Source organism: Poecile atricapillus, chromosome W, assembly GCF_030490865.1.
Source record: "Poecile atricapillus isolate bPoeAtr1 chromosome W, bPoeAtr1.hap1, whole genome shotgun sequence".
NCBI lineage: Eukaryota > Metazoa > Chordata > Aves > Passeriformes > Paridae > Poecile > Poecile atricapillus.
The window spans coordinates 93,826,732-93,841,853 of NC_081288.1; the positions used below are offsets into that span (position 1 = coordinate 93,826,732).

General features: G+C 37.9%; 1 protein-coding gene across 5 annotated transcripts in view; it reads left to right on the forward strand.

Annotated features, from left to right (window-relative positions):
• Positions 1-15,122, forward strand: part of LOC131591628 (chromodomain-helicase-DNA-binding protein 1-like) — an 82,521-nt gene that overhangs the window by 21,651 nt on the left and 45,748 nt on the right. For all 5 annotated transcript variants that reach the window (XM_058862518.1, XM_058862514.1, XM_058862515.1 and 2 more), the window contains 3 exons: positions 9,090-9,273; positions 11,499-11,600; positions 12,915-12,982. In XM_058862518.1, coding sequence (XP_058718501.1) covers positions 9,090-9,273; positions 11,499-11,600; positions 12,915-12,982 — 354 coding nt within the window. The remainder of the gene's footprint in view (positions 1-9,089; positions 9,274-11,498; positions 11,601-12,914; positions 12,983-15,122) is intronic.

The window sequence follows — 15,122 nt, forward strand, 5'->3', positions numbered from 1 at the left end:
ACTTGCTCTATGAGCCTCTTAAAAGGGCTTATGTTTTTTTATCTACCCTGAGTTAGATGCATGGGAGAAATACTGACAATATATTCTCAAGAGGTCAAAACAACAGAAAAACTTTACTGGCAACTTCAGAAAATCAGAGAACTTTGGCAAAAGTTTAGAGTGGCATTCAATCACCGTGAAACATTTCACAAAGCATTAACTTTGCCCATTCAACTTAGCAAACTCCAAGCCCATCCAATTTTAAGTTACTCAAAACTGCGAGAAGAGGGAATTAGAAGAAGGAGAAGAAAGAAAGAAAAGATATGGAAAAGAATGAATACAGCTACCACTCCTGGTTCCAGCAGTGATATAAAATCCAAGGAAAGGTAGGGTCAAGACACATGCTTGCCTCATGCTTTGGTTTAAGTACCCTTTGGCTTTCCTGGGCCCTTCCCCTAGGTGGGAATTCCGGTTATCTGGCCACTTAGGAGCTGGGTTAGGGGCTCCAGAGGTGGGGGTGTAGAGCATTGCCTCCAGTGTGCCAGTGATTGGCAGCCACTCTGGGGCTGGGATACAGGTCCAGGGGGCATGTGGGGGTGTGCAGAGCAGGGCATCGCCTCACCAGAGCAAGGCCAGACCTGCCCCTTCCCCCCTCCACGCACCCAAAATGTTTCAAGCCAGCAATCCTTCCAGTCTCTCATATCACCCCATGGCTCAAGACACTGACCGGGACCACAGTAATGGTACCTTTCCTCTCATGGCAGCAGTGGGATCCTAATCTAGCAGGCAGAGGAGAAAGGAGAGGAAAGTATACAAGAAATCATATAATGGACAATTGCTATTTCAATAATCAAAAGCATAAGTTTAGTCAATATAAAAATTTCCTTCTATGCAAGTCATCACTCCCCATCCTGTGAGTCTCTAAAACTGCAGGCAATTTTGCGTGGTGCAAACCGGGATCCAGGGGGAGAGTTCATGAAGCTAATATTTCGGCTGCAATGACCAAAGAGTCTAGCAGATTGGTTGGTAATTTCCTTTGTGTTTCTTGATACTGTATTCTTCTTCAGTGAGGTCTAGTATTTTACATATTCCTTGCTCATTAATAACATATCAAGCATTAGATAATTTAATAAAAACATTTTTGGTACTTGCTGGACTTGTGAGCTAAGCTCCAAAACAGCATGGTGTAAGGCCCCAAACAACTCGCTGAAAGGGGCTTATAGAGGTTCCTGTATTCTGGGTTAGACACATGGGAGAAATACCAACTAGATATTCTCAACAGGTCAAAATTACTTTACTGGCAAAATATAGAAAATCAAAGTACAACATCCAATCAACATAAAACACTTCCCACAGCATTAGTTTTGGCCCATTCAACTAAGCAAACTTTAAACTTGAACCCATTCAATGTTAAGTTACCCAAAATGTTCCAAGAAGAGGGAATTACAAAAAGAAAAGAGAAAGACAGAAAAGAGGTAGAAAGACACATATAGCAACCAACTCCTGGGTTAAGGTGGTGTCCAGATAGAAACTCCAAGGGCATGGTAGGGTCAAGATGTGCTTGCTTCATGCGCAGCCTTAAATACCTCTGGGCCTTCATGGCCCCTGCCCCCCCAGGTGAGACTTCTGGTCATTCGGCCACTCAGGAGCTGGGTTAGGCAGAGTGAAGCACCGCCTCTGGTGTGGCCAATGACTGACAGACACTGTGGGTCTGGGCTGCTCTAGGGCTGGGGGGTGTGGGGCAGGACACTGTCTCACCAGAGCAAGGCCTGACCTGCCCCCTCCCACACATATCAGGCATCCCAGTGTGTCTCAAGACATTCAAGACATTAATTTTTGCCAGTCTCTCACACATGGCAAGTTTAAAGATTCTTTATTGCTTATTGATAGTGTTTCACTCCTTGTCAAAAAATACAAACTTTATAGATGTCATGGAGTGACTTTACCTTTAAGATAGCTTCGAGAGCTGGGAGGAAGTTGAAGCTGAGAGAGGCTGATGGGAGTCTTTTCTTGTGACCAATTATTGGTCATTTCTAAGAATTGACAGCAGTTTTGACCACTGAGAAGTGAGATCAACTTGTGAACACCACCTTAAGATGTAAAGCCAGGGCTCTCTTGTTCTCTTTGGTTTCTGGCTTCTGACGAAGTAGCAGGCTCTGTCTCGGCCTCTCCCCCCCCCCAGGCCGGACAAGGCTGCAGAGAGCGGGGGGGGGGGGGGGGGGAGGGAAATAAACGGAGCTGTCCGGCCTGGCTTGGTTTGCAGTTTCTGCTGCTGAACTGAAACCTGACACCATAAACACCTGCAGCTTTCCAAGACTTCAACTTTTTTACTACCTAGATAAAAATTAAAGATTACTCCTTTTTCCCAGAGAGACAGAGGGAGAGAGACAATCAACATGAAGAAAACATCATAAAACCATCAAAGACAGTGAAGAAAAGAGTTAAGTTTTAGATGGGGAAGAGAGAATAAAGAGATGCTTTATAAGCTGAAATATTTTTCTTTTAAAGCTATAGAGATGAACAATAGTGTTCTGAAAAAAACTCCTTTAATTCATGACAGAGTATATTGGGAAGAATAGAGTGTTCAAAGTGTAGATTTTGGGCAAAAAGTAGAGTAATTGTAATACAGTGAAGTGCTGGAACAGAGGGGGGAGAAGTAATAGTTGAAGATTTGAAGCCGCTTGAGGCAAAGTGAAAACTTCTGTTTCCAGGGAGGCTCACAGAGACAGATAAAGAAAACTTTTGCCTTTAAATAACTCATCCTTAAAAATGACATCCCTAGACTCATTGACCCATACACACTTCAGAGTGATGTGAAGTGAGAAGAGAAAATCTGATGGCAGATTTCTGGGCAGCTAGCATCAGAGAAATAGAAAACTATAACAGAAATAGTTTTCTTGTGAGAAACTCCATAGATTAGCAGAAGACGACTTCTGTTTCTCTACAAAGACTGATGAAAAGACTCTAGCAGGAATTAAGACTGTTTTAAACACCAAAGTTCCAAAGTTTTTTGTCTCTATGTTGTCATGTGAACAAAAAAATAGTTGAGTAGTGAGAGATAAAGAAGTTTTCTAGAAGTTTATTCTAGTGTTCTTGTAGTTTTGTTAATAAACTTTCTTTATTCCTTTTAAGTTTTAAGCCTGTTTTGCTCTTGTTCTAATCCATATCTCACAGCAAAAAATAAGTTTTCTAGTAATTTTGTAGTTACTGCTTTAAAACCACGACATTTATTTAGTGCATTAACCGAGAAAACGAAATTAGCAAATCTAAACCACTACAATAGATATGCCAATTTTTAATAATTAGGCTGCCTTTCCTTTTGGAGTTTGTAATTTTACAGGTCCAGTTATTGTTCTAACCGAAACAAATATACATGTTCCAGATAACCGCCCTTATCCTTCTCACCAACCAGGTTTCAGGGTGATCCTTGGGACCCATACCCAGGGAAAGAGGAAAAAGTCAGTGTGTACCATGGGAAAATTGCATTCAGTAAAAATTCTACTACAGAATAGTGTGGATTGCTTCAGGGATGGGGGTCAAAGATATAACAAAGTTCGAGTCATTCCGAGGTCCTCAGCATATCATTTCAGTCAAGGTCCTGGGTTTGGACCAAATATCTTTCCAACTTTACCAAACCCTTCATTGGTTTTCAGACCCAGAATCTTGCTGCTTCTCTTTTGTCAGCTTAACCACTTATGCTTTCTTCATCTACAGCTGGAGAGAATTTTCCAGCTGTCACGTCAGCTCCTCTGTTTTAGCCCCTTTTCTCCCTCCTTACAGGGGTCACTGACAGTTCGACATCCCCTTCTGCATAATCATGCTTTACACATTGATTACTGTTTCTACATGAGCTTTCCTCAGTATAGGAATTTTATGCTTTGCTCTGAGGAGATAGGAAGAGGTATACAAATTTGATTCCACAATCATATGAAAACCTAAGGTAAATTTAGGGAGGAATCTTCTCTATCCACTGTGGCAACCAGAGAGAAAACACATCTTAAAACATTGCTTGCAACCAACTTTTATAAAACATGTACAAACATAAATATCTTTAAACTATCAATATAAAAACATGTAAACAATTGATGCAGCGAAGAACAGCAAATCTTCAGTCTTGTTGTCGCTTCATCCTCTCATGAAACACCTCTTCTCTTGGAATACCTGTAAGAGGAGAGAAAAAGAAAACTCGATCCCACTTGGACTGGTCTTAAAAAGAAAGGACCATCCATCAGTTGGTATTTTGTGTTTTCTACCATAGGCACCTGTGGCCTTTAATCCGGAATGATTTAGTCAATTCTGTCCCTTGCCTCTAGTGGCAGACAAGGCTCTATACTCACTACCACCAGAAGGTGGCAGTGTAGGAGCATTTTGCAAAGATTCATTGAGACTACAGGGAAACCGAATTTACATTTATTTTCAGCAAGTCTTTTAGGATGTTTGGATTTGCCACCCTCTCCCAGCTCACTAATTGAGGGCAACACCGAGAGTTTGTTTTCTCGGTCTGGATCCTTAAAGTTTGCAATAAATAACAATAACATGGGAGAAGGCTGACAGGGCACCAGCTGTTTCTCTTGCATTGTTTGGAAACTAGCCACCTCCCACACTCCCCTGGTAATTTTAGCACATTTTGGAGTGGGGAGAGGGATGGGTTCTCCCCTCTCCAACAAGTCCAAATTTTCACACAACAGATTGCTCCCTGAGCAAGAGACCAGGGCTCTTCACCATGTTCTTCTTCCTCGGCAAGCTTTACTTCATTCACCCCCATTAGTGGAATTCTCAAAGCATTCTCTGTTTCATTTTCTTTTCTCTTCCCACATAACCAGATCTGGTGCAGAGTGAGATACGTTACCGAGGGCTCTACCTTCGGGTAAACGAATTCCATCTTTTCAAGAGGGCAGAACTTGGGGGAAGGACGTGGTTGGCTTTGCTGAGTCAAACCCCTCCTCCTGGGCGTGGAGGAAGGTGACATCATGTTCGGGGAGGCCCATCTCCTTGTCGAGGCAGTAAAACCCTGGTTCATGCTCCACACTCTCCCCAGCAGTGTTAATTTGCAAATCTAAAGCTACTTGTCTCTGGATGAGATCGTTCAGACGAGGTTTTTCAGGTTTGGGGCTAACTTCTGTGCATTCTCAATCTGCCCTGAGGCAGGCTATTGTTTCAGCCTCCTAGGCAATTTATAACTCAATCAGCTCTTTCTGTTGCTTCACGGCAACAAATTTCTCTTTTTGCAGCTCTGAGTCTAGCCTCCACCCATATGGATACCAGACCTTTTTCCTTACTACGTTTTTTCTTTTCTTTTCTTTTGCCAAAATTCGGATTTTCTCAGCAATTTGCTGCAGATAGTGCCAGATTTCCTCAGCCCATGTCTCCTGTTTGGGGCTGGACAAGCTTTATAAGCTTTTAGCAACTTTACCAGTGGAGAGCAGTTAAGTACGATTTTTACACGTGTTTCCATGACTTTTCTGATGGAGAATATCGGTTTTGACCAAAAATTAATTTCTCCTTAATTCCATGACTAGCGGTTATCTCCATATAAAATACCTCTCTGTCACCTCAAGAGTACCCTGCTTCACTGCACCAATTAAAATATAAGGCCCCAAAAACTCACTTGATGAGACTCTTAAAATGACTTTCAGGTTTTTTTAATGTACTCTGAGTTAGATGCACAGGAGAAATACCAACAAGATAATTTTTAGTAAATAGTTTAAACTCCAGTCATATTCTACAGTGGGTGCCTTGCTTTTATTTTTCAAGTCAGGTCAATTGTGTTAGCATTATAGCATCATGCCTGAAGTAGGCCCTTGATGACAGGAATGGGAAGCAACTTTGTTATTCTCCAGCAAGTATAAGTAAAGCTGAAAGAAATTGGCCAGGAGACAAGACTCCTGTTTGATGCCTTTATTAGGATTCAGCTCTTGGTGTTAGCGTTCAGGAACACACATAATCATTGATTGATTATATGCAGGTGCTTTATTGAAGCGCGCGGGAACTAGGGGTATCAGCAACCCAAATCTAGCTCCATCGTCTTTGTCCAAAGTGCACATATTTATACAATTTCAGCTGTAGCAATAATCACTATAACAACCGTATCAATATTGCTTCATTAATAAATCTTCATTAACTTTATCAATATTGCTTCATGAGAGTTAGCTCATCCTTGTACGAACATGTATGAATCTTATCCCTGGGTGGGTATCTTGGAGACCCCAAGTACCAACTCCCTTTACCGTAAAAATTTCAGCTTGCTAGACCATCCCTAATACCAAGCATTCTTGAGGCCTACCTCTACAAGATTTTAAAGAAACATTTTCAGAAACTAATTTAACCCCATAGTAACATTGGGGTGGGGGCCTGAGGAGTTGCTTGCACCACAGCCATTCCCACACTGGCATCTCCAAGGAGGAGGCACAATTCAGCTTTGCAGCACACACTGCAGAGCTGGGGCTTCCGCCCTCATGAGAGTAGCCAGGAGGCCTGTTGCTCTGGCTCGTTGTCTAGGGGGGGGTCAGTCCTTTCCAGTCCTCTTTAGGTCATGGTGACGCAGGAAGATGGTTTCTAAGCAGGCTTAGGTGATGCAGGGAGATGATCTTTCATCATAGCTTGCTAGAATATGTTTCCTTGTCCTTTTATTCCTCTGTTAGCTCTTTGTTTTGGTGTCTTGCATGCCTTAGTTTGCATATTACTCGGTTGCACAGCTCCCTGGGAGTTTCTTTGTTCTAGTCCACGGGAGTTGCTTCCTTCTGTGGCATACCTTTCTAATGGGTTGCTTTTGTTAGTCTGACCCAGCCCCCATGGGAGCAGCTTTGTTACATAGTAGCAAGGAAGTAAGGGAAAAGGTACAGGAATGTCTCATAAGAACCTTTAAAACACTTCAGAAACTGGTAAGTAAATAACATTACTGTGAAAAACGAGGTTCGCATAATTTTTATAGAATTTAAAAGTTTAATAAAAAAAAAACAATTAGGAGAAAAAAATAAAGTAAGGTATACAGATACGGCCGGGTGTCTCAGCATTCAGCCAAGAGAGCACACCTTACTAACAAAGGATTGTTCCTTAAAAACAGAATCCTACTACATATCCATAAATTCTCATATATATTCATACATTCTTCTTAGGATCTTTGGTGTTCTTCTGTTTAGTTTACTCTTGCCCCCTTCCCAATAGATCAATCTTCTTGGCGCCATTGAGATTTACATTCCCTGATACCAGAAATGCAATAAATTCCTCCCCCCAGAGTTCTGGTCACTGCTGTCTTCATCTGGATAAGATAGTTTACAAATGCAGGAGTTCTCTAGCTATTTTTTTTGTTTGTTTTTGTTTCTCAGTCTTTGGGTTATACAAACAAAAGCAGTTTTTTATTTTAATACTATGCCATAGCCTAACATATATGTATTATACTACTATTTCTAAGTTTCATCAATAACAGAAATAAAGAAAACTATATTAATGCAACAAAATTTCTCATTCTTATGCACATAACATTCATTTTAATATTTGCAAAAAGCCAACAATATAAAATGTATCTATAACATTACTAATAACCATTGGAGTAAACAAGGGGTACAAGGTTTACAAATAGGATAAGAACATTAACTGTACATAACTAAACACAGTATTTTAACCGGGGTGGATTTCCTTAGAGATTTTATTCATGACAATGATAGCAGTCATATCCCTCCACTTCAAAATAAGGAAGTTTTATCATGGTTTGTTTCTTTCTCTAAAAGTCAACAGATGCAAATGGTTGAGGTGCTGTCTACAGGAATCAGTTTGAATAGCACAATTTTTTTTCTCCCCTCACTAGTAGGATTTAATTTGTGTTAGCAACAGAGAAAGTAGTGGTTCTGTTTTGTGGCTTTAAATGTTGTCAATTAAGTGTGTTCTAGTGCAGAAGATGATCAAGCTACAACCCACACACACACATTCTTACTGGTTGACAGCCAGATGAATTGTGCTGGCAATGATAGGCTTCGACTTTGATATTAGCTTTTGGGTTTTTATTGTCCTGGATTTTGTTATCATGTTTAAGGTTGTTTCTTTTTAAATGCTTGCAACCCAAGTGTACATAATTAAAAAGCATATTGTTTGTGTGGTGTTCTAATTCCAATGTTTTCCCCCATGATATCTCTAAAGTATGCTAGTATTTAACCTAATGAGGAATTTGATTAAAGTGTCAGGTTGGTTCCTTTGTAAAATTATTTTAGAAAACCAAATGTTTCTATGCTTTTGAATAGTCATGAAATAAATGTTTAACTTTAAATATTATTTTATTTGAATATGTTAAGTTTAGTGTGAAATTGATGTACCGGTGGAATAATCCAGTGGCTCAAGAGTATGTTCAGATCACTGATTATGTATGACTTTGTACAAGTCATATAATTAGTGACAAATTCAGAGTTTTTTTCTGTGGGAATTTTACTGCTGTTATTTTAACAGTATAAGATGGTCTGCATGGATTTATATTATGTGTGACAACACACCTTTGGTTTTCCAGTTACTTTTAAAAATATTCTATTTAATCAAGTGTTTGGTTGTATTTTGTATATAGATAGTCCAAATCACAGCATTAAATGTAGCTTGCAAGCACTTCCTTACAGATACTTTTCCCACCTGTTCTTTTAATGAAAAAAAATAAAAGTAGGGGAAAAAACCAGTTTGTTATTTGTTTTGAAGAAATGCGTGCTCAAAATAAAAAATTGGGGATGACACACTGCTGATCTAAGACATAAAACAACTGGGTGTATGTGTATACACAAAAATATGTTGTGTTTGTTAAAGTTAAGTAAGGATTTGGGTGGGTGAGAAATAGTCTCGTTTTACTCCTCCAAATTAATGATAAATATTCTTCTTTCTCTTCTCTTCCTCCCTTGCCACTTCCTCTTTCTGTCCCAGCACCCAATGCTTCTTTTAAGGTTTAGTGAAAGGTATCTGATTAAACTGAATTTTCATTCCTGATTTATTTAATCCAGTGCATTCATTTGTATGTTATCCATGTGTCTGGGCTAAGCTAATAATTAATTTATAGGTGAAGCTAAAGGTTTTTTTATGTGACTTTAAAAAATCCTAATTAATTAGCCATTGTGTAATATCCTGTTAACTTCTAATTGCAGCCAGTCAGATGATGATTCTGGGTCAGCATCAGCTTCTGGATCTGGTTCAAGCTCTGGAAGCAGTAGTGATGGAAGTAGCAGTCAATCAGGTAGCAGCGACTCTGAGTCTGGTTCAGAGTCTGACACATCTAGAGAGAAGAAACAAGTTCAAGCTAAATTACCACCAAAACTTGATGGATCTGAGGTAAAACAAAACAAATGAACCCTTTGTGGGGAAAAAAAAATACTCTGTGCAGAATAGTTGCAAAAGTAGTTTTCATTTAAACAAACAAAACTTCCAGAATTTTAACTTAGAATATTAAGTTGATTGGGCTAATGAATTCACATACTTAGCTTTCATAACAAACAGGGCTGCTAAGTTCTCATTTCTGTAAATACCTACAGTTAGATAAGTACCTAATTTTTATAATGCAGAAGACCTATTAACATATTGTATATTTTTGAAGACAAAGCCACACATAGTGTTCCTATTTCTAAATTTTTTAAAACTTGTCTCTCTAATGCTGAGTGTCTTCATATCAATAAATGTACAACAATTTCAGGGTTAGGTACATCTTGTCTTCTGTATAGGGAAATAGTTTGCCAAATTTAGAAAAAAAAGTGGTGTCTAGAAATCTCTTCAATGCAATGGATGAGTTACCTCAGCTCTCATCTGTTTCTCTATGTAATATGACCTTAATTTAGATGATATGATATACATGAAGGGTAGTAAAATATTTCCTACTGTAAGATTCAGAGGCTGTTAAGGATACTTTGTTTGTGTTTGTGTTTTTGGGGTTTTTTTGTTGTTGTTCATGTTCATATTCATGGTTTTGATACTGTCTCTCACAGTATCCTTCTGGATAAAATGTCCAGCATACATCTAGACAAGTCCATAAAATGATAGGTGAATAACTGGCTGATGGGTTAGACTCACAGTTGTAGTAAATGGGGTTACATCAGGCTGGTGACCAGTCATTAGTAGGGTTCTTCAGGGCTCAATATTAGGGCCCTTTCTCTTCAATGTTTTTATAAATGATCTGGGCACAGGAATTGAATGTACATTAAGTAAGTTTGCCAACAATATTAAACCAGGAGGAGCTGTTGACTCCCTCAGGGGTAGAGAGGCCTTATAGAGACATCTGGATAGACTAGAAAACTGGGCAATCACAAACTGTGTGAAATTTAATGAGACCAAATGCTAGATTCTGCACTTGGGACAGAGTAATCCTGGATATACCTGCAAATTTGGGAACAAGCAGCTGGAGAACAATGCTGTCGAAAGAGATCTGGGGATTTGGGTAGATGGCAAGTTGAATATGAGTCAACAGTATGCCCTAGGAGTCAAAAGGGCCAACTGTGTCCTGCAGTGTATTGCTAGCCAGTTGAGAGAGGTGATTGTCCTGCTATGCACTATACTGGTGCAGCCCCACCTCGAGTACTGTGTGCAGTTTTGGGCACCTCAATATATGAAGAACATCAAACTATTAGAATCACAGAATATTCTGAGTTGGAAGGGACCCACAAGGATCATCGAGTCCAACTCTTAAGAGAATGGCCCATACAGGAATTGAACTGTGGGGTTATTAGCACCATGCTCTAACCGAGTGTCCAAAGGATGATGAACAAGATGATGAAAGGTCTTGAGGGCAAGACTTACAAGGTGTGGCTGAGGTCACTTGGCTTGTTCAGCTTGGAGAAGTGAAAGTTGAGGGGTGACCTCATGGCAGTCTACAACTTCCTCACGAGGGGTAGTGGAGGGGGAGGTGCTGATGTCCTCTCTCTGGTGACCAGGTCAAGAAAACAGAATGAAGCTACATTAGGGGAAGTTCAGATTGGACATTAGGAAAACGTTCTTCACTGAGAGGGTGATTGGTCATGGGAACAGGCTCTCCAGGGAAGTGGTCATGGCACCAAACCTGTCAGAGTTCAAGGAGCATCTGGATGACACTCATTCATATGATTTAATTTTAGGTAGTCCTGCGAGGAGCAGGGAGTTGGACTCAATCCTTATGGGTCCCTTCCAACTCGAGATATTCTATGATTATGTGTACTTCAGTATTGCCCTAAGAAGCAAAAATAGATCAGCAAAGTGACCTGGAAGGACTTCTCTAGATCAGTTAAAAATTTACTTAAAAAAAAAAAAGGAATTATCTTAATAATAGAGTCCTGTACAACTATTGTTATACTTCATGTACAAATTGTGCCAACAATTCTTATATAACATTCCTTTCTACAGAAGTCTCACTACTTTAAAATGCTATCCAGTATTATTAATGCATGCAGTATTTTGTAGTGATTTTTTTAATTAATAATAAAATTGAGATTCATCTTAGTAGTGATGCTGCTCAGCTTAAGAAAAGTAAGTATGTGGTAAACTCTAAAGTTTCAGTAGGTTTAAATGACTCTTGTATCTGAATTCCAATTCAGTTTTGGAAGTCCAGTCCAAGTATACTTGCTGTGCAGAGATCAGCAGTGCTCAAGAAGCAACAACAGCAGAAGGCAGCCTCATCAGACAGTGGTTCAGAAGAGGTGAATAATGTATAAGTTAGTAAATAAAATGTAAAAAATGCATTTCTCATTACCCCATATGTTAGAATGAAATTATGTAGAGCCAAGTTCTATTCACTCTGTGTTTAACAAGTCTGGTTTTAGTCTATAAAAGTAATGTTTGAATAACTGACACATTTATGAGGAAACATGGGGGGAATATTTAGTTGCATGTTTTTAGGTGAGTTGTGTCAATATGATAGCAGTTTAGATTCATATCTTTAGCTAGATATTCTGTGATGTATGGACAAATTTTTCAAGTCATGTTGTATTAAATTTCATTGAATTTCTGCCTTCTGAGTTCCATAAAGACAGTTAAAAATACTAAAATAATTTCCACTATTGTTTCCATATAAAGGTAGCTGCTGAAGTTTTCAAAAATACTATGGAGTAGAAAGCTAGATTTTTGCAACTTTTGTAATACTTATAAAATAATTTTGTCTTTTAAGAACCATACTTAAATTTTAGAGATTTTTAAAACCTAAACCATAGGCTCAACAAAAGTTGATTTTGTGCAGTATGAATATCTTTTAAGGGCACTATTGACTGTGAATTAGAATTTATTTGAAAGCAGACTTTCACATTTCCTTCATTATTAAAAAAAAACACATTGTAATTGCAAGTCATCATTACTCTGTGTGTCTCTTCTTTAGTCAGATCTAGCTGCTCATCATTAGAACTGAACACAGGATTTAATTATATATAGTTAAAATAGTAGTTTACAGCTCTTGCTAAATACTCTTTTCCTGAAGACTCTTTTTCAGGGTAAAAATTATTTAAATTTAATCTCTGAGATTTGTTTTAGGAAAATAATTTTAAGAGGGTTCATAGATTTATTTATTATTTTTTTGTTTAGGAGTAGAGAGAGAAGAAACATACATGCTATTCTTACAATTTTCTTAGTGGTATTTAAATGTGAGAGTATATGAAAGGTGAGACAGCTCTCAAAGGGCAAGAGGTTTTATTAGGCTTTTGATAGAACCTTCATCTTGATTTATTAACTTGCAGCAGTCTAAACTGACCGTATGTAGGCACAATGATTATATTGTAAAACAATTTTTTGTAGTGGTTTCTAGAGTTCTGCTGACATGGTATGTTTTAGATGGAGAAATATGAAATCAATAGCAATCCTGATCTTATTCAATATCAGTGGGTACACTGAGGGGGGGTGAAGAGGATAAGACATGCAGAATAGGATTTCAGTTTGAAAGTGGGAGCTGAATTATCTTTTAATACTAAAAATACTTCATTCTTTTTGTGGTAATGAATCGTGTATGTTCTTTTCTTCATCTGCAGGATTCATCAAACAGTGAAGATTCTGCAGATGACTCTTCCAGTGAAGCCAAGAAGAAAAAACATAGAGAGTAAGATGTTTTTCATAAATAATATAATTTTTGTTATGGTGACATAATGCTTATAACTAGCCAGTCTTAATTTCTCTGCACTTGAAATAGTCTTGTGCTTCTCAGTTTTGATTAACATTTTCAAATATTTTAAAATAAATCCTCTGAAAGCAATATATATAGATCTTAAAAGTCTTTTCCAACATAAATTATTCTATAATTCTATCACTATTCATTTCTGAGCAAAAGAGACTGTATTACCTACAGTGTTATTGAAAAACATTCATCACCACTTTTTATTTTTAAAATAGTCTTATTTGTGGCATGTTTTTGAGCTGAAGGTCCTCTCTGGAAATTATTGAAGAAATAGGAAATTAATTAAGTTGTCTCAGATAAAATTTGATTTGGAATCTTGTAGTTGATGTCAAATTTTTAAACACTTTAGAGGCAACCTTCCCCTCCAATTATTACAAGTTTGACAGTAATAAACCATCTTGGCTAGTCAATCAATCGAAGTTGAAATTGAGCTGGTTTCAAGCTGTAAATGAAATAGGTTGTGAAAATAGTTATACCTTCTCATTGGTAGTGATCTCATGTGTGGGAGGGGTGTTTTTGTTTTGCTTGTAATTTTGTGGGTGTTATTTGGTTGTTGTTGTGTTGTTTTGTATTTTTTTAATGAACAGTGTATAGAAATTGAATTGTTTTCTCATTCATCTTCTCCAGTTAATTGAATCATCTCAGTATTCAGGGTTGTCAATACAATATCTTCAAGAAATGGGGGGGGGGGAAAGAACCTGTTATGCAAAATAGTACTTCTCAAGTGAAGTGTCATTCTGTCTTTTGTTACTTAAGAATGTGATTAAACCTAATACCATAAGCTGTTACAGGAAAGATAGTTTAGAAACTAGTAACCAAATAACCCCATATATCCAGTGCTTCAATTTTGATTTATACCTATTTTGAACAAGTATGTTTGCAGCTGTTATCTGACATGCAGAGCTCATTTCTATATATAAACTTAGTACAGGATCCAAGCCATACAGAGTGTGGTGTTCTATATGTTGTCTATATCTCCAAATAAATACAAGTTGTGTATTTGCATAGGGGTGGGGGGAGGTGGTTGGTTTGGGGTGGGGTTTTTTCTGTTTTTATTGGAGGGAGAGCTTGTTGTTTGGGTGTTTTTTAATTTACAGCTTACAGAAAGAAATCTTTTAAGGAGACAGATGATTCTGTAGTATTTCCAAGACACACAAATGTATTGACCACAATGAAAATGTAATTTGAGGACCACTGCATATTTAGTTGAAAGAAATGTCAAAGCCCTGATTCTTAGGTTTCCTCATCTGAAATGGAATGAAACAGTCTTTGAGTAATATTTCACTTTTGAAGGACATTAGTACTATTTGATCATCATGGTCAAAGACCCCCAAAGACTGATAATAGATACTAGTATAAAGATTTAGCAACCTTTCAAAAATGCATGCCAGACTTTTCTTCCACCCCCACCCAAGCAATTAAGATTAAATTTCTCTGTACAAACAGAGTCTGAAGTAAGATACTGTTGATCAGTGGGTACATCTTTCCTCTTGCAAAGTAGAATATCTCAGCTAAGCAGGAGGACAGAGATGCAGCCATTGGGAGTCACAAGTGGCTTACTCATAATATCTTGCATGAGTGTTAAGCACTGAATTGGAAGCTCAGTTGCGGCTTTTGGGAGCCAGTGCCTCTGATTGCCATGGATAAAGTCTTTCCGTGTGTTTCTCAGTCTGATTCTGTATTATTTTTTGTTCCTGTGCTGAAGTTGCTAATTATTCACAAGGCACAGGGGGTATAGCTATTAGAAAATTTTGAATTCTGCAAAATATAATGTTATGGTTTTTATGATGAGCATAGATAAGTTCCAGTAAATATGTATCTTTCCAACTAAAGTTATTAAGGAGGTCAGGTTTAGTCATGTCAAAATAACTCAATTATTAAAGCTATATTTTTTACAGAAATCCATATTTTTTGTTTGATTTGTTCTTTACATCTGTCTCTTGATAACAGAATTCAATTCCCTTTGAAGCCAATTGGTATTTTTACCTGTTATCCATCTATGATAATTTTCTGTCATTCCAGCTGAAATTACTATTATAACATTTTTATTTCTGTGAAGAATGTT